Source organism: Ictidomys tridecemlineatus, chromosome 5 (genome assembly GCF_052094955.1).
Source record: "Ictidomys tridecemlineatus isolate mIctTri1 chromosome 5, mIctTri1.hap1, whole genome shotgun sequence".
NCBI classification, from domain to species: Eukaryota; Metazoa; Chordata; class Mammalia; order Rodentia; family Sciuridae; genus Ictidomys; species Ictidomys tridecemlineatus.
Window position 1 is genome coordinate 15,587,629 of NC_135481.1, and position 19,716 is coordinate 15,607,344.

Below are 19,716 nucleotides of genomic sequence, written 5' to 3' on the forward strand. Positions count from 1 at the left end.
GAAAAGAAAAGTGTTCACATTCTTTTTACAGAAATTCCATTAATGTAGATAAAAACACGTAAGGTAGGGCCAAGGAAAACACGTTACACAGTATTCCTGAAATTTATAGAAGAGAAAGTAGATGGGCTATTCACAAAACTTTGAGGCCAAAACAATTAACAGACTATTCCTTCTAGCATCCATGTTAACATATCCAGAACATCAACCAAAACAAAATAAAACCCAGGCTGTGGTGTTACATGCCTTCAATCCCAGCTACAGGAGGATTGTAAATTCAAGGACAACCCTAGCAACTTAATGAGCACCTATCTCAAAATGAAATACTGAAAAGGGTTGTGGATGTAGCTCATAGGTAGAGCACTACTGAATGTAATCCCCCAGTACGAGAGAGAGAGAGAGAGAGAGAGAGAGAGAGAGAGAGAGAGAGAGAGAGAGAGAGAGAGAATGCTAAAGAGAAAGGAAGGAGTAATTTTTAAAAATATATAGCACAAATACAGGAAAAATGCTTAACTGAGTACAATTCATAAATTAGCCAAAAAAGAAAAAAAACTCTAGTTAAGATAAAAAATACTTAATCTTTTATTGTCATTAGAAATGAGTTCATTATAATAAAAATAAACAAAGAAAATTCATTTCCCCCCCTTTTGTGGTACCAGGGATTGAATTTAGGGTCTTATAAATGACCATGGAGCAACATCCCAGCCTCCCACCTCCACCCCCATCCAGCTTTTTGAATTTGAGTCCTGATCTAGTTTATTTGCCCAAGCTGACCTCAAACTTTCCATCCTCCTGCCTCAGGCTCTGTTCGAAGTAACTAAAATTACAGGTATGTGCCACCGTGCCTGGGTGAAAACTTATTTTTAATGCCATTTCTTAAACACATAACTAACTAATCAAATTCCAGAGCTAAATACAGCCAATATTTTTAAAAGTTTGTTTCTTTCATTTCTAAACCTAGAAAGCATAATTTAGTTGGGTATGGAGCCACACTTCTCTAACCCCAGCTAACAAGGAACGAAAGTTTGAGGTCAGCCTGGAACTGTATCAAAACCCTGAACCCCCAAAAAAACCTTGGTGTGAGGGGAGTACTGGGGAATTGAATCCAGGGGTGCTTTACCACTGAGTTACACCCCAATCTTTTTTTAATTTTCTTTTTTTAAGTTTTGAGACAGGGTCTAAATTGCTTAAAGCCTCACAAATTGCTAAAGCTGGCCTCAAATTTGTAATCCTCCTGCATCAGCCTTCCCATTTGCTGGGATTATAGGTATGCAATACCAAGTCTGACTCAAAATAAAAAAAAAAATATTTTCAAAACAGGACTGAAGATGTAACTCAGTGATAAAGTGGTTCCCTAGCATATGTGAGGCCCTGGGTTCAATTCCCAGTACTAGGGGGTGGAGGGAAGGAATATTTCCCATCTGAAGACCAACAAATAAATTCTAGCAGAGGAAATGATGCCTACATTAATTAAATACCTATCACTAAATCCTAAGACAAATGATAAAACAACAACAACAAAAATATATAGCTATATTGCCTAGTTTGGAAAAATACTGGAAAGCCTTTTAAAATTCTGTTAAGGGCTGGGGTTGTAACTCAGTGGTAGTGCACTTGCCTGGCACGTGAGGCACTGGGTTCAATCCTCAACATGATTGATCGATCGATCGATAGATATAAAACAAAGGTGTTGTATCCATCTACAACTAAAAAAAAATTAGTTAAATAAAATAAAATTCTGAATAGTGAGGTGCAGTGATGCAAACCTATAATCACAGCGACTCGGGAGACTAAGAAGACAGAAGAACTGCAAGATCAAGGCTATCCCTGGCAACTTAATAAGGCAATTTATCAAGACCCTATCTTAAAAAGGGGGCAGGTGAAATATAGCTCAGTGATAAAGCATTCCTGGGTTAAAGCTCTAGTATCAATAAATTTATATTGAGGAAAATGTAACTGAAATTACTTTTTGGCTTTTTTCCCCTTTTATTTATGTGGGGGGGTGACCTCCCACTCTACCACTGAGCTATTAGATGCTTCAGCCCAAGGTTATAATTTTTTAAGATATTATTTTGGTTGCAGATGGATATAATATCTTTATTTATTATTTTTGTAGTACCTAGGATTGAACCCAGTGCCTCACCATGTGCTAGGCAAGCACTCTACCACTGAATCATAACCCCAACCCCTTCAAAATATACGTACTTACTGTAATACAGTTAGTTACCTAGATGGTATCAAACAGAAATTCCAAAATAAAATTAATAGGCTGGGGCTGGAGCTCAATCGTAGAGCATCTGTGTACCATGTGTAAAGCCCTGGGTTCAACCTCTAACATCACAAAAAAACTAAATTAAAATACAATCTGACTGGGCTTTAAATTTAAGAACTACAATTTAAAAGTAACTGATAAACCAGGCACAGTGGTACATACCATGTAATCCCAGCGGCTCAGAAGGCTGAGGCAGGACTTAGCAAGGCCCTAAGCAATTTAGCAAGACCCCATCTCTAACTAAAATATAAAAAGGGCTCAGGATGTGGCTCAGTGATTAGGTACCCCTGAGTTCAATCCTTGGTACCATTTAAAAAAAAAAAGAAAAAAACTTAAAAGTAACTGATAAGATATTTTAGATCAGCATTTTTCAGGTTCATAGTGATAACAGGTATTCAGAAAAATACAGTTCTGGGACAAGACAAGTTCAGAAAATTTAATATTCTATAATTCTTTACCATGCCTTCCCTTCTCAAATTATATTAACACATTAAAGATTCCAGGAAATCCAGCAGAAAGGTTTTGTTAACCTAATTCTGTACAAATTTACTTTGACATTAGTTTGTAACACTGTCACAAAACTCTTCTTTATTATCATCTTATTTCTTAGTACTTCATAGAAGAATTCTCAAAAAACTAAGAGGGAATCATTTTTTCCAGGAATTCCATACCAGGCCTGTTGTTCTAGCTAAATTTTGAAAGTATCTCCTTCCACTCTCAAGTACCCGTTTAGATGATAAATTAGTCATCTTAGAGAAAATGTGGTGACAAAACATATAAAATATTTGAACTACCATTACTAAATACCAAGTTAGCATGTCCATGTTACTGCACTCGGTTAAAATGTTATATAGATGATGATTTATCTTGATTCCTTTTCTCAAATTTCTTAAAAATTCTCCATTAGCAATCTTACAGGTATTTTCAAAATATTCTATAGTAATGAATTCTTATTACCTGAACCAAACAGATAGTGAAAATATGGTAAGTAAGGAATTCATTTTATCCAATAGTAAAGAAAGGAACTCTTGAAAACACTTTTGCAGCACACAGATGTAAAGTTTTTCCTTTTTTTTTTTTTTTTTTTTAGTTGTAGGTAGACACAATATCTTTATTTTTGTGTGGTGCTGAGGATCGAACCCAGTGCCTCATGCATGTTAGGCAAGTGCTCTACCATCTGAGCTACAACCCCAGCCCAGATGTAAAGTTTTTAAAAGATCTGATGTTGCTTTGCAGTACTAGGAACTAAACCCAGTGCCTTGGATATGCTGAGGAAGCACTCTTACCATTAAGCTACATGCCCAGCCTTTTAACTTTTTGAGATAGTTTTTGAGACAATTTGCTAAATTGTCCAGGCTGGCCTCTAATTTGTAATCTTCCTGCCTCAGTCTCCTAAATGCCCAAGTTTACCACACTCAGCTAAAAGGTTTTATTTATTGTTTTTATTTTTTGGAACTGGGGATTAAACCAAAGGGCACTACTGAGCTGTATCCCCAGCCCTTTTTAGTTTTACATTTTATTTTAAGACAGGGTATCACTAAGTTGCTTAGGACCTTGCTAAATTGCTGAAGCTGGCTGTGAACTTGCATCCTCCTGCCTCAGCCTCCTGAGCCATTGGGTTTACTGGCATGCACCACCATGCCTGGCTAAAAGCTTTTTAAAATTAATTACTGCAGGTTCCATCTATGACCCCCTTCCTCATGCTGGCGATTGAACCCAGGGTGTTGGCACATGCTGGGCAAGCTCTCTACCACTAAACTACATTCCCAGGCACCCCACCTTTTTTTTTTTTTTTTTTGAGGCAGGCTCTTGCTAAATTCTCTAGGCTGCCCTTGAATTTATGATTGTCCTGCAACAATTACCCCACTAGCTGGGATTATAGGCATGCATCTCTGCACCTGGCTTTCTCAGAATTCATGAGCTCATTTTCACTTAGCCCAGTATTCCTGTGTGACCTCATCCACCTCATAACTTCAAATTTCCATCTCCTTTTGTATGGGGGCAGGGATTAAACACAGGGATGCTGTACCATTAAGCTACATCCCCAGCCCTTTATATTTTATTTTTTAAATTTTGAGATAGGGTCTCCCTTAGTCACCCAGGTTAAACTTTCAATTCTCCTACCTCAGCCTCCAGAGTTGCTGGAATTATAGGCATAAGCCACTGTGCTCAGCTCCTATTACCATTTTCATTCATACTACAATGATCTCTTCCCTAGATGTCTGTAAAATGCTCTTTAGGGATTTTTCTGCCCCAACAATGTCCTTTTCAAGTCACATTCATGCTGCTACCATTAAGTTCCAAGTTTTTAATTCTGCAAATATTTTAACAAAATTGACACAAGTGCATTAAAATAGGTTAGAAATCATAATCTAGAACTTATATTACATTTAATTAATATTATAATTATGTTATAATTATATTCTTCTTATCCTATAATTGTATAGTACACACTATATTTACATTTTTATAGGTGTTCCACATATGGGACAATGGGACAAAATGGATAAAACTTTTCAGTGACTAACTACTGCACTCAGTATTAAGATCGTACTTCCTAACATGGCCTAAGATATACTTCATAATCCAGTCTCAGCCACAGTCATCAATCCCTTAATCAACTTTCCATCCTCTTGGACTTTCACATACATGCTGTTCTCTCCCTTCTGGTATCCTAACCTTTCTCTAGGTAACTCCAACTCATTCTATTTTCAATTTGTATGTCATCACATTTGGAATACATTCCTTAGGACACCTGTAATATTAGTAAATTGACCCTCCCATGTGGCTTCTCTGTTTAACTTATTACAGTTCTTATGCCATATGTAGTTTTCTACCAAACTACATGCTTATATATATATATATATATATATATATATATATATATATATATATATATATATATATATATATATTTGAGACTGTGTCTTGTTCATCAATAAATAATAACATCTATCTTAATTTATTTTGAACCATACCGATATTGCAATCCTGCTAAAAATTATACATGTTAAATCCCACAAATAAAATCATTATATAAATGTATCCAATGCCTACTCAATATACTGGCATCCAAACTCACTAACTGTAGTGTTCAAACAACAAATTTTCTTAGTTTGGAGGGCTAAATTAAAGTTTGTACTTAATCATGTAAAGAATGAGAAGTTATAAAAACATTATAAATTGTAAAAAATATAGGAATAGGTAAGAAATTGCTTATAATTAAAATTAAATATAAATCTGAGCTGGGCATGGTAGCACAAGCCTATAAGCCCAGCAACTTGGGAGGTTGAGGCAGGAGGCTCACACAAGTTGAAGGCCAGCCTCAGAAACTTAGTGAGGCAACTTAGGGAGATCCTGTCTCAAAATTAGAAATAAAAGTTCAATCCCTAGCACCAAAAATAAATAGCCCATTACTTCTTAACATTTTCATGCTAAGTGAAATAAGCCAGTCCCAAAAAACAAAGGCCAAATGTTGTGATATGTAGATGCTAACACACAATAATGTGGGAAAGGGGAGAATAGATATTCATTGGATTAGACAAAAGGAATGAAAGGAAAGGAAGGTGATAGAAATAGGAAAGACAGTAGAATGAACTGGACATAACTTTCCTATGTTCATAGATGAACACACAACTAACGAAACTCCACATCATGTACAACCACAAGAATATAATCCTACTGTTATACTCCATGTGTGTATAATATGTCAAAATATACTCTACTGTCATGTATATCTAAAAAAATGATTTTCAGTGGTACAATGCTATGCCTAGTATGCCTGAGGCTCTGGGTTAGAATCCCAACACCACACACACAAAAAAGACTATTTTCAGCCAGGTGCAGTGACACATACCTGTAATCCAGCAATTTGGGAAGATGAGGCAAGATGATTGCAAGTCCAAAGCCAGCCTTTCAATTTACTGAGACCCTGTCTCAAAACAAAAAATAAAAAGGGCTGGGGATACAGATCAATTGTAGAGCACAGCAGTCCTGGATTCAATCCCCAGGATCCCCCTCCAAATGAATTCAAATTTTAAAAATTTTAAATCTATTTTCAAAAAATTAGGGAGAAGATTGTTTTATATTTTTGCAAAGCTCTCTCATGTCTAGCTTATAAAAACAGTCTGATTTTCATATCCAGTTCCACAATCTGCTGTATTAAGTTGTTTAATATGAAGAAACCCCAGCCTCAAAGTTCCATAGTTAGGAGCAAAATGTTGTATTTTTATTAAAATACTCTATTTTTATTGATTAATTGACTGATACTAAGGATTGAACCCAGGGGTACTATACAACTGAGCTATGTCCCCAGCCCTTTTTATTTTTATTTTGAGCCAGGGTCTATCTAACTAAGTTACTTAGGACCTTGCTAAATTCCTGAGGCTGGACTTGCAATCCTCCTGCCTCAGCCTCCACAGTCACTGGGATTACAGGCATGTGTCACTGTGCCTGGCTCATTATACTTCTTTAACATAACACATTCATTACTATCACAATGATCTTATCAAAAGTCAAATATTGGAAACTGTCAAGCTCACAATGTCAAATACAAGTTTTTCAAAATTCTATTTTTACTTGAAAGCTTAAATTGTATCATCAGCAACAAATATTGTCAGATGTTCTCCCCTGTCATTACAGTCCCTTGTAATGACAGGACTTTTTTTAAATTTTTTTTTGGGGGGGGGGAATGTATGCCAAATCCAAATCTATATAACTATACTTTGCCAGCAATTATTTCAAGTAAAAATGTATTCCATTAAAAAAGCAGCTAGTTTAGCTTGCAATTCAAACAACTGCACAAGTCTTTTCCCTGAGCAAACCATCAGATTTGGTATTCAATAAAAATGCCTTACAGGGTACTTCTGATGTCATCATATAGAATACAATTTAAAACTTAAGAATTCAGATACAACAAAATCAATGTTTCATTGCCTCATCAAGGACATTAAATGTAAAAGGCATTTATTTTTTAATTCCAGTATCTGCTAATAGAGAACACAACTATTAGTACAATTCAGTACCCCTGCCTTACTTCATGCTAAGTAACCAGAAGTTTTGCCCACCATTGATTTTGCAAATGTCAATATAGCAAATAATGCCTTACTATTAGTATTAAAATAGTTTTGACCTCAAGGACCCCCAGAGTCTGGTGAACCACTAGAGATTTGAGAAACAAACCTTGAGATACCACTCTAACAACTGATGCATTACTTATATCACCTTTTAAAAGACAATTTTTAGTAAATATTCCATTACAAGTGTTTCAATAAATATCCATACCTATGTGGTAATATACTTCAAACTACCAACAGCTTAGTACCTCATACATAACAGGCACTCAAAATTATAAATGAATGACATAATTGTGACAGAAACTTCTTAATAATCAATTATCAAATACATACTATAAACCATGTTCTGAGCTAGGCACCTTTCTTTGGGTAACTTATAAAAGCTTATACACCAGAATGATAATTTTAAAATGAGGGAAAGGTTTACCCCACATTTACACTTATTGTGTCAATGAAGAGAAAAATTATAAATATCTCAAAAATAAAAAATTACTCTTCAAAGGGATACTTTCAATTTTTTTTTAAAAAAAGGAAAATAGTGAATACATACATACTCTGAAATTTTCCTCATCTTTAAGGTTAGACCTGCATGTCTTATTTTTAAGAAAAGGCTTTAAAATTCACTATAAAGCACAAGGTAGCATGTTAAATTCTGTTTTAAGCTCTACTCCATGAAACTAAAAACAGACTTGCTCACATTCAGAAACCCAAACTGCTTTGGTGGTGTACTTCAGAATCCCATAAAGAACCTACAATTCCATTTCTCCTCAAGCCAAACAATCCTTCTCTCTTATGTTTTTCATATATATTTTTAAGTGAATCTCCAATATTAATACTGTACAGGTTGCATTAAATGTGGTAGAGAGGGGTTATAGCTCAGTGGTAAAGCACATGCTTAGTATAGATAATGCCTTGGGTTTAATCCCCAGCATCGAAAAAATAAAAAATAAAAATCAAGGGCTGGGATGTAGCTCAGTGGGGGCTTGCACAGGGCCCCTGGGATCAATCCCCAGTACTGGAGGGAAAAAAAAATTGTTTTTGTTTTTTTTAAAATCAGTATAGCAGCCCAGCACGGTTGTACTCCCCTGTAATCCTAGCTGCTGGAGAGGCTAAGGCAGGAGGATCAAGAGTTCAAAGCCACCTTCAGCAATTTAGCAAGGCCCTAAGCAACATAGCTTTTTAATTTAGACCTTGTCTCTAAATAAAAAATATAAAAAGGGCTGCATATGTGACTCAGGGTTAAGTGCCCCTGGTTCAATCCCTGGAACCAAAAAAAACAAAAAAAAAAAAATCAGTATAGAAAAACCATTAAATGAGTTCTTAAAAAACTTTTTTTTTTTTTTGCATACTTCTGGACATTGAGACCAGAGCCTCCCACATGATAGGCAAGTGCTCCACCAATGAGCTACAACCCCACTCTATCAAGAACTGTCATTCATATATATTGTCATTTCAATAAATAAATCTGTATAACCATACATATAAAATAGTCTGCAGTATTAAAAAGAATAAAACCAGCTGGGCACAGTGACAAACACCTGTAATCCCAGAGACTCAGGAGCATTGCAAGTTCAAAGCCAACCTCAGCAATTTAGCAAGGCCCTAAGCAACTCAGTGAGACCCTGTCTCTAAATAAAATCAAAAAAGGGCTGAGGATGTGACTCAGCAGCCAAGTACCCCTGAGTTTAATCCCCAGTACCCAGGAAAAAAAAATAAAACCATCTCATTTTTTGGACATGTCATGGAAAGATCTTCAACATTCACTACTGAGTAAAAAAAGTAAACTGTAGGAATAAATTGTATAGTATGATCCCATTTATGTTTTTAGAAGATATTTATGTGGCATGTACAAATAAGAGTTCCTTCAAAGATCCCAGTTTTATTCTGATGTTATAAATAAATTACAGATATTATAAAAATATACATATTTAAATACCCATGTAGAGGAAAAAAATAGAAGGCCAAACACAAAAGGCCACATATTATATGATTTCATTTGTAGAAAAATATAAAAGCAGAAAAATCTATTGAGACAAAACAACAGCTTAGCAGATGCCTAGGGTTGGGGGTGAAGGAAGATGGGGAAACAGAAGAAACAGCAGAAAAATGTAAGCTTACTTTTTTGAGGGGTAGAAGGGGGAGTGAATCCAGGACCGCTTAACCACTGAGAACATCTCCAGCCCTTTTTCTTATTTTATTTGGAGATGGGGTCTTGCTGAGTTGCTTAAGGTCTAAGTCGCTGAAGCTGGCTTTGAACTCACAATCCTCCTGCCTTACTTTTTGAGATGAGAAAAAAGTCTGAAACTGATTATGATAATGGCTATACAACTTTGTGAATATATCAAAACTCATTTAAGTGTACACTTTTAAATGTGAACTGTATAGCAACAAGAATATACCCCAATAAAGCTGTTTATTATGCTTCCCCATCCACTTAAAAAGGAATAGACAAATACATACCAATGTGGTTGCCTCTAAGGGGAATGAAGATGATAAAGTCTTTCAAATTTTACTCTATTTACTGCTATACCATTAAAATGAGAAATATATTCATTTATTATCTACAAAACATAAAGGAATGTAAAAGGTAAATCTAAAATATCCTTCAAAAGTCCTTCATAAACTATCCTGAATTTAATGTTATTCAAATTAACTAAGAAACAGTCTGAAAAGAGTGAATATATGACTCTAAGAATATTTCACATAGATACGAGCATTAGCCCCATTCCTGACAAATAAATCTTAAACATTATTTATTTGATATTAGACACCTACTATGTTCAAAAGGGTAGAGATGGAAAAGAATAGATTGGTGTCAAACCATAACACTATAGCTAACAGAAAAAAAGTTTTAAGTTATGAACTTCTGCTACACAGCTGAGGAGACGATATACACAAAGTGGACTGGGGTCAGACAGCAGAAAATCTTGAATACCAGGCTGAGAACTAAGACTGTCTTTTTTTTTTTTTTTTATGGAAATCCACTGAAAGTTTTTACAGACAGGCATGACAGACAAAAGAAGGGTGAAACTAACATAGCAACCAAAGGGCAGAAACTGAAAGCAGAGAATAGCAGGAAAGGTAAGGAAGTGATGAAGTTTTCAAAAATAGGAACACTTGCAAACAGTACTGTGAGATTACTGGTGTTTCAATTACTAATTCATGTTCAAAAGGGTTGTTTGTTTTGTTTGCTTCATCTAAGGAAGAACAGAAAAGGAAAAAAGATAGTTTATTCATTTTGATGAATTTCAGAAATTCATGATAAAGAATAAAGAAGGCTTGCCAGAAAATTCAGAGGGCAAGTTTCTAGGCCATTATCTTTTATGACACCACTGAAACCTAAAGGGAATCAGGAAAAAAAAAAAGAGCAGAGGGAATCAAAACCAACAGGAGTTCCTCAATTTTTTCTTTTTTCATACTAGGAATTGAACCCAAGGGCACTTACCCACTGAGCCACATCCCTAGCCCTTTCTATATTTTATTAGACAGGGTCTCATTAAGTTGGTTAGGACCTCAATAAACTGCTGAGGTTGGCTTTTAACTCAGGATCCTCCTGCCTCAGCCTCCCTAGCCGCTGGGATTATAGGGCTAGAAATATAGGCATGCACCACAAGAATAGCAAAAGGTACAATGATAATTAAAACAACAGATACTCCTTGACTTATAGTGGTGTTACCTCCTGATAAACCTAACATAAGGTGAAAATGTCTATTTTTTTTTTTTAGGGGGAGGGGTATCAGGGACTGAAACAAGAAGCACTTAATTAACCACTGAACCACATCCACAGCCCTTTTTTATTTAGTTTTATTTTGAGATAGGATCTCCTTAAATCGAGGTGGAAATATCTTAAAACTACATTTATTATACCTAACTTACCAAACATCATAGTTTGGCAACACAGTATACTCTAGGATATTGGATTCACTCTTACCACTTATACAGGTAGCTGACTAGGAGCTGTGGTTTGCTGCCTCTCCCCATATCACATACTGTTAGCCCAGAAAAAGATCAAAATTCAAAATATGAAGTATAGTTTCTATTAGCTGAGTATCACTTTCCCACCATCTGGAAGTCAAAAAATTGTATATTGGGTAAAAAAACTATATATTGTTCTGAATTAATGGTAAAATACAACTAAGTACTTTAAAACTTCTCTACTGAAGTTTTTTTTTTAATCCTAATGGTAAAATTGATTAAATAAATGCAGATTTAACTGAATACCAAATTCTGACAATTTGAATTTAGAGAATGGTCATTTTCACATCCTTAATTTCATCAATCGATCCTTCCACAATACTATTTTCATTGCCTATATAACCTTTCTATAACATCTCCTCAAAACAATGTTACCTACCAATTTAATACCATGGCAACACTGCTCATATTAAAAAAATATGAGTTGAGTAGAGCAAATTCTCACTGCCACTTTCTCTAATGTTCAGTAGTTTTTAAATGCCAGTTAAAAACTGATAAGCATCTAAACAAGGCACCAAAACTTGCCATATTTGATTATTGTTATTATTTCCAAAAACATACTTGAAATAAAATTATACACATTATTTTCTATTTCATATTTTATCAAATGTTCTGATTCAAAAGAAATGTTTGCTAACATTTTGTAAAACCTCTCTGCCAACTTTTAATCTTATCTGATATACTATAGAAAAGAAACAATAAATCAGGCGTGATGGCACACACCTGTACACCTGTAGTCTGAGCGACTATAGAGGCTAAGGAAGGAGGATTCAAAGTTCCAGGCCAGCCTGAGCAACATAGTGAAACCTTACCTCAAAATAAAAAATAAAAAGCACTGGGAATGTAACTCAGTGGTAAAGCACCGCTGGTTCAATCTCCAGTACAAAAAAATAAATAAATAAGAAGAAAAAAAGAATAAAGGTAAAACAATTAATGAACTAAGAATTATTACTTTACTTTACTTACAACACTTGAATCAGAAAACCATTTGTATTGCTCTCCAAAAGCACAAAAAAGTCTGCATATAAATATAAAACATTTGCAAAGTTTTGTACAAGGCCATTTGTCAAGACATTGTTCAAAATAGCAAACAAAGGTTTGGGGGTGTAGCTCAGTGGTACAGCATGTGCTTAACATGTAAGATGCCCTCGAGTTCATTCCCTAGTATTCCTCCCAAAATAGCAAAAATATATAAATAATCTGTTTCATGATAGAGACTAATTGAGTATAATATAATGTAACCTTTCAAATGATTATACAGACTCATACTTACTAACCTGGAAAGGCAGCCATGAAAATAACAGATTACAAATAAAAAATACTGTGATCTCTTTCTGTGATGAATATATACACACTTACAGTCATAGAAAGTGTAAATGAATAGATACCCAGATGTTAACCATAATATTTCTGAGTGCTGAAATTACAGGTGTTATTTTTCTGCTTACTTTTCAGTATTCTCTGAAATTTTCCCCAGCAAAACAGTATTTGCAAAAATTAACACACTGGACTCGGGTTTGTACCTCAGTGGTAGAGGTAGATATTTCTTCCCAGTTCCCACTACAACCATGAGCCTAGCTCGTGAGAGGCACTGGGTTCAATCCTTAGCACCACATAAAAATAAATAAATAAAGGTATTATGACATTCTGCAATAAATTTTTTTGAAAATACATATGGGCTGGGGTTGTATCTCATTGGTAGAGCGCTCGCCTAGCACGTATGAGGCTGTGGGTTCGATCCTCAACACTACATAAAATAATAAAGTATTGTGTCCTCTTACAGCTAAAAAATAAATATTAAAAAAAATTAACACATGGGGCTGGGGATGTGGCTCAATGGTAATGCACTTGCCTGGCATGCCCGGGGCGCTGGATTTGATCCTCAGCACCACATAAAAATAAAAAATAAAGATATTGTGTCCACCGAAAACTAAAAAATAAATAAATATTAAAAAAATTAATACATATGATTTCAACTAACATACTCCAAACTTTTTGCAAGAAAGCTGCCAAAGCCTAAGGAGTAGCCAAAAATACTGTGACATAAGAGCAAGAGAGAAAACATTAACAATACCATAACTAGAATTCTTTATGAACTAGGCATTCTAGAGGACTCCAGGACAGTCTTGCCACCTTTAAGGAGGCCTACAAAAGAGTTCTGAAACTACAAAACCTAGGTTCAAATCTCTGTCACTTTTATCTGTATGACCTTGCATTAGTCACTTACCCTTTTTAGACCCACTTTATCTATAAAAAGAAGTTATTACTTGCCTTTCCTATCTAAAAGAACTGTTGGAAAGATCAGAGATAATGTGACACATTATGAACTAAAAAGTACCATTTAAGTAAGATATTATTCAAACATTAAAAAAAAAAGATGCTTAATGGCAGAGCCAAAAACTTCAGAAAACACAACAATCAATTTCATGAAGTAATAAACCAGGGTTTTTTTGTTGCTGTTGTTTTGAAAGGCTACGTCTCATCATAAACATTCAGTTTTTCTAAGACTTAGATATTTCTTCCCAGTTCCCACTACAAACATGAGCCATTTATTTTCTTATCCCTAGTTACCAGCAAGAAAGAGTACAAATTACACTGAACTCAAAAGCCTCAGCAAGAAGGCTGGAGCAGCATGTTGATGGAGTTCACCAGGAGAAACCCAAGGTTAATCAGCTATGGACTCGACACTAAGCACCACTACAATCAACAGGGATTACAAGACACTCTTTGAAGAGAAAGACAATGCAATCATCCAGGAGAAAACCACAGAGGAAAAGAAAGCAGTATTTCAAACAATTACATGAAATACTTAAAAACTAAAGTGCTTTATAAACTGTTTTTAAATACTGTTCACAAAATTAGTGACATAAAACAAAAGCCATCTAAATGTGGCACTTGTCAAAAGCAAGTTATGGAGATTAAAATGAAATCTACGAATAAATTGTCTGATCTACTTGCCTCTATTTGAAATAAAAGCAGACAAATTACACCACAAAGATCAAAACTAAGTGGTTATTTCTTGAAAACAAAGAGGCAAAACATGACAACAGAATCTAATTACATGCTTATAAAGTAAATACTTTTAAAAGTATGGTTTTTCTTCCCATTGAATTTCATTATTTACTCCATTAAAATGATTAACATCTTCCCTCCTACAGTTCTTCTGTGTTAAAATAGCAGTAAAACTTGGTTTAATTTTTAATTCAGAAAACAGTTGTTAAAAAAAAAAGTGCTTTTAAGGAGCTACAAGAAGCTGTCAGATTATTAACTATCAACATCACCTGGCTATCACACCCTCCCACTTTTAAGTTGGTAAAGACAATAAAATATTCACTCTCCATATTCTCACAAAAGTCTTTTATGGGTAGATCCTTAATGAAAAATTAAACTTTTCATAAACAAATGTGCACAGAGTACTCATTTTGATATGTATGACTCACAATATAATTTTTATTGGCAGTACCTTGAAGTGTTGCAGCTTGCACTATTCCTACAGGGGATACAGATCTGTTTTTCCCATCTAGATCTTTGAACAGATTCCTTATAGATTTAAAAGGATTCACTAAAAGGGCCATGTGGAAAATAATTATAAACACAATCCACAGCAAAATTAAATGAGGACTGTGAACTAGGATAACAAAAAAGTCACTTATTTATCAAAAGCCTCTCAATTGAAAGTACTGTATTTCCACTTAGATTTTTTCTAATCTAGGTTTTTCTTTTTTCTTTTTTTTTTTTAGTTATAGATGGACACAATACCTTTGTTTATGTGGTGCTGGGGAATCGAACCCAGTGCCTCACACATGCTAGGCAAGTGCTCTACCACTGTGGTAAGAGCCACAAACCACGCCCTGTTTTTCTTAATTCTTACTTTGAATTTTTTCTACCTTTTTAGGGTGTTATGTTATTTACCTCCAAAAATCACAAACAAAAAACCCTGCAAATATATTTCCAAAAGGAGTATCTTCCAAACTTGACTACACAAAAAATTATATGTGCACATTCTTAAATAACTATAGTTGGCTCCTGAGATTTACCTCCCCCACTCCCAAAAAAAGAACGGTAAATTTAACCACAATGAAGCATTAGCAAAATTTTTAACACAGCTATCACCAGTTAAGTAATTCATCACAGCTCCTCAAGGTCTCAGTCACACACAATGACATACAAACATGTCAAAACAGTTATTATAATTTTAAAAATTATAAAACAAGAACATAAAAGTTGAAAACTCCTCTGGAAAAACTCAAGATGATTTTGGAGACAGCAAAAAAAGGACACCAATTTTAGATAAATAACATTTCCCCAAGTGTTTAGTGTTCATCTGATATGGACTCATTTTTGTAAAGAGAAAACTTTACCTAACAAGACTCACACCAGGGATCTCATCTATCCTCAAAGGCACTTTCTTAAAATGAGAAAGAACAAAGAAGTAAATCTCCCAGCATGTGCCTTCCATACTAGTTTCTTCGGACATCATCAAGAGTCACAATATAGCCCCCACAAGCTTTTCAGTTTTACTCTATGGTCCATGTATAATAGAACTGATAAGCTATTTCAAAAGGACTGCAAACAAAATAAATATTAGAAGGCAAGGATTACAGCAACATAGTGACTATTTTGGGAAACTATAGAAAACGCATATCTTAAAGTTGTGTACTTTTTCATTTCAAGGGTTAATTATCTCCAAGTAGTCAAATTCCTGAGGCTTTATCCTTTCAAGTCAAACTGAAAGGAAAAAGAAATCATCCATTCCAGTTCTTCTCTGCCTTAAATGTGTAATTAGAAGTAAATTTTAAAAGAATGGCACTCAAAGCCAATATACAAATATACAAATCTCGCAATGTTAATGCTCCCAAGTTATTAGGGAAAACGATCTTTCAAATGAGGCTTTTCCACAGAAAAACTCTCCAGAAACAACCAGGTGTTTGGTGTTTTACAAGTTGTTTCATCCACAATGGAGAAAAAAATAAGTAATTTTTATTAACTATAAAAAGAATTTACAAATATCCCCAAGGATTTACAATTGTATATCCCAATCTCCACTCTGACCGAGATGTCAATTCTCTGGGCTGTGATATAACCAGCTGCTCGGTTCACACACAGGAAGCCACAGAGAAGGGAATATCGCGTTCAGAGCCTCGAAATAATACGCGTTAGTTAAGAACTGCTTGCTACTAAACCAAAATTATTCAAGCGGAGCCCCATTTGTCACAATCCAATCATAAGGGTTCCACCCCCTCCCCCAACTGCTTGTGTAGTGGTATATCTGCTTCGGTAAAGAAGCCATCATCAGGTAAAGATTGGGGTGGGAGAAAAAGCGGGGGAAAGGGGGCACCCTTTCATCTAATTTCGCGAGGCGTGAGTAATTGGTACAGTTGAGAGGAACGGAGGCACGTTCTATTTATTGGGGGTTGAAGTAGGATGAGGGGGGGAGAATTTCGTTCAAATCAACATGGCCAGCAAGATGTCCCTACAAACAAAAGGCAACGGGGGGATATAAACACGAACCATTCACCTCCATCAGCTATAGCATCGCCATCATGGTGTGTGCAGAGACCCCCAGACTCCTCTCACCCTCCACGCCAGTCAAAGCAAGAGAAGGGAGAGAGGAGCTGCATCCCACCACCCACTACTCCTTCCAAATACACACTCATCGAGGGGGTTTCTCCCCACTCCCCGGTGGTCCGGAATCAAAGAGAAAGAGTAACGTCCCACCCAGGCAGACTCCCCCGCCACCCCTCAGCCGAACCCCAACGCCGGCCCGAGGTTCGCCAAACTTTACCGGAGCTTCTCCCCCACCTCCCCACCCCGTGGCCCCAGGACCGCGCTTCCCACTAGCGGGGCAACCCTGCGCCTCCTGACAGGCGGGCAGCCGGGAGAGGCAAGTCCGGGGCGGGGGCGCCAGGGAATCCACGGAGGGGCGGGGCGGCCGGAGCCAAGTTCCCGGGGGTCTAAGAAGAGCTCCTGACAGGAGCCCGGGACTGCAAAGGAGGAAGAGGAAGCGGCGGCGGGGAGCTTTCCCAATCCCCCCCAACGAGAACACCCTGCCCCCAGCCCCCCATGGGGGGCGGGGAGGCGGGCTGCAAGGTGAGGAGCCCCAGCCGCGGAGACAGTCGCAGCCCCTACCTCCCGACCCGCTCTCTCTTCCCCCGCCACCCCCGCCAGAGGCGCCCACAACAATAACACGCCGGGGACGACCCGTCAGCGCCCCCGAGGCACCCGGGGCCCGCGGCCCGCGGCAGCCAGGCCCCCTCTGCTGGGGCCGGGCGAGCCTCTCCTCCCTACAACTCCAGACCCTGGTGGAGCCAGGCCCGAGCGGCCCCCCAGGGTCGGACCCATCCCCCCCAGCACCAGCGGCGCCGTCTCCGCGGCCGAATATTAGAAGTGAATTCGAGCTGCGCTTTACCTTTAGTTCCGCACTGTCCGCCATCTTGCGTCTGTCAGCGCAAGCGCAGTGAGCCTCGCCGGGGGCCGCCGCTAGACCCTCCTCTCTGGCCGGCCTGGCCCCGCCCCGACCCTCCCCTCTGCCTCCCCGGCCCGCCCCCGGCCTCCGCCCCGCGCCGGGCGCTCGGAGCCCCGCCCCAGGCACGTACCGCAGCGAGACAAGCACGTACCATTTAAATAATGGCGCCAAGCGGCTAGGTTTGACAGTTACTCTCCCCTCGGCCTCCCCGCCCCCATTCTCGCTCTGCAGAGGCCTCCAGGGAAGGGACCGAGCTAGAGGGACGCTGGCCTGAGCCCCGCCCCTCGGGATCGGCGGAACCCTTTGGCCAAGCTTCGATGCCTACTGTCGTAGAAACAATAATGACCCCTCCCCCAACCAGCAAGGCATTTTCAGCACCTGCTACCTGCGAGGTTATGCGTGGGCCAAAAGTAACAATCCGTTAAGTTTAAGGAGCACTTGAAGCATTTCTGGACTTGTTGGCTCAGATCCTCCTCGTAACGCGGTGAGATAAGCAAAGAAGAGATTGTTCTTCCATGGTAAATATTCCGAAATGAAAACTCAGGAAAAGTGACTTGCCCAAACAAGTACTGCTTAACAGGGGTGGCCTAAGACAAAATTCCGAAGATGTCCATTCATTAACTCTTTGTTTTCAACAAGTATTTATTTAGCGACTATCTACTGGTCCTCTGCAGTGGGAAATTAGACAAGATCCCTGCCCTCCTATCATTCTCTAATGCGGGAACAGACAAGTTAACTAATAAAGATACAATAGCAAAGGGTGATGAATGGCAGAAAGGAGCAAAAAGTCCAGTAAGAGGAAGAAAAAAGGTGTAAGAGGAGGTGTGCTTAATCCTCTGCTATACTGCTATTCCAAAGACAATGAAAGATTTCATACCTTTTCCTTTCTACTAAAAGCGTCCTATACTTCCTATCCAACCCCTATTTTCTATTGGTCAACTTTGCCTCATATCTCATGGGAAAAAATGAAAGATAAGAGACATGAATTCCCTTATCTTCTCATGGTCAAAACTACTCTTATCTGTATAGTATCATTTGTATTACTATAGAATGTCCCTGCATCAAGAAGACCAGGCCTTCCACCAGTGACCTGGATTCCTTTCACTCCCACATTCCTAAAGATTTTACACCTACAATTACTTTGCCCTTCAGTATCATTAGTTTTTTCTTTTTTTTCCTCCCAATTGGATCACTCTCATCAGCATATAAACATACTGAAATTCTTAAAATAAACCTTCCTTGACTATAAAATTGCCTCCAGCAGCTTCTCCATTTCACTCTTCAGTGTATGACTTCTCAAAAAAGTTTTTAATCTCTCTACAATACTTGTTCTCACTTCACTTTCATCTTTCAACCTAGTCTGATCCAGCTTTGGCTCCCAACATCATGAGCACTTACAAGATTACTAATCAACTCCACGTTTCCAAAGTCAATTATCAATTCTTTAGTCTTATCTAAACTGACCTCAGGGAACTGCTAAGAGTTGATATGCTTCCTTTCTCTTGAAACAGTTTTTCCCCTGAACTTTCCTCCATATCCCACTCTCCTGATATTCCTATCCCCTCACTAGGCTCAATATCCTTTGCTGATTTTTTTCCTCTTTAGGTAAAATTATTTTCTTTCATTCTGTTTGTTGTTGTTGTTCAGTACTAGGAATTGAAACCAGGGTCATGTACATGCTAGCTAGTGTTCTACCCCTTAGCTACATCCCCAGTTTTGGGGGGGTTGTTTATTTGTTTGTTTTTTAATTTTGAGACAGGTTCTCACTAAAGTGCTCAGCCTGGCCTTGAATTTGTGCTGCTCCTGCCTCAGCATCCTTAGTCACTGGGATTACAAAACCGTATTACTACTATGCCCTGGTTGGCTAAATCTTTTTTTTTTAATTTGTTTTAATTAGTTACACATGACAATACAATGATCTTGACATATCA

The 19,716-nt window shown here is 37.5% G+C and overlaps 1 protein-coding gene across 5 annotated transcripts in view; it reads right to left on the reverse strand.

Annotated features, from left to right (window-relative positions):
• Pias1 (protein inhibitor of activated STAT 1) overlaps window positions 1–17,821 on the reverse strand; it is a 130,608-nt gene extending 112,787 nt beyond the window's left edge. For 2 of the 5 annotated variants that reach the window (XM_078049400.1, XM_078049402.1), the window contains exons 1-2: window positions 17,729–17,767; window positions 6,126–6,200 (exon numbers count right to left, since the gene is read on the reverse strand). In XM_078049400.1, coding sequence (XP_077905526.1) covers window positions 6,126–6,200; window positions 17,729–17,752 — 99 coding nt within the window. In that variant the 5' untranslated portion in view covers window positions 17,753–17,767. Of the gene's footprint in view, window positions 1–1,615; window positions 1,692–6,125; window positions 6,201–17,728 lie in introns of those variants that run through there. The other 3 variants (XM_078049403.1, XM_005316729.3, XM_078049401.1) reach the window with 3 other exon arrangements.
• Between the last annotated feature and the right edge of the window lie 1,895 nt (window positions 17,822–19,716).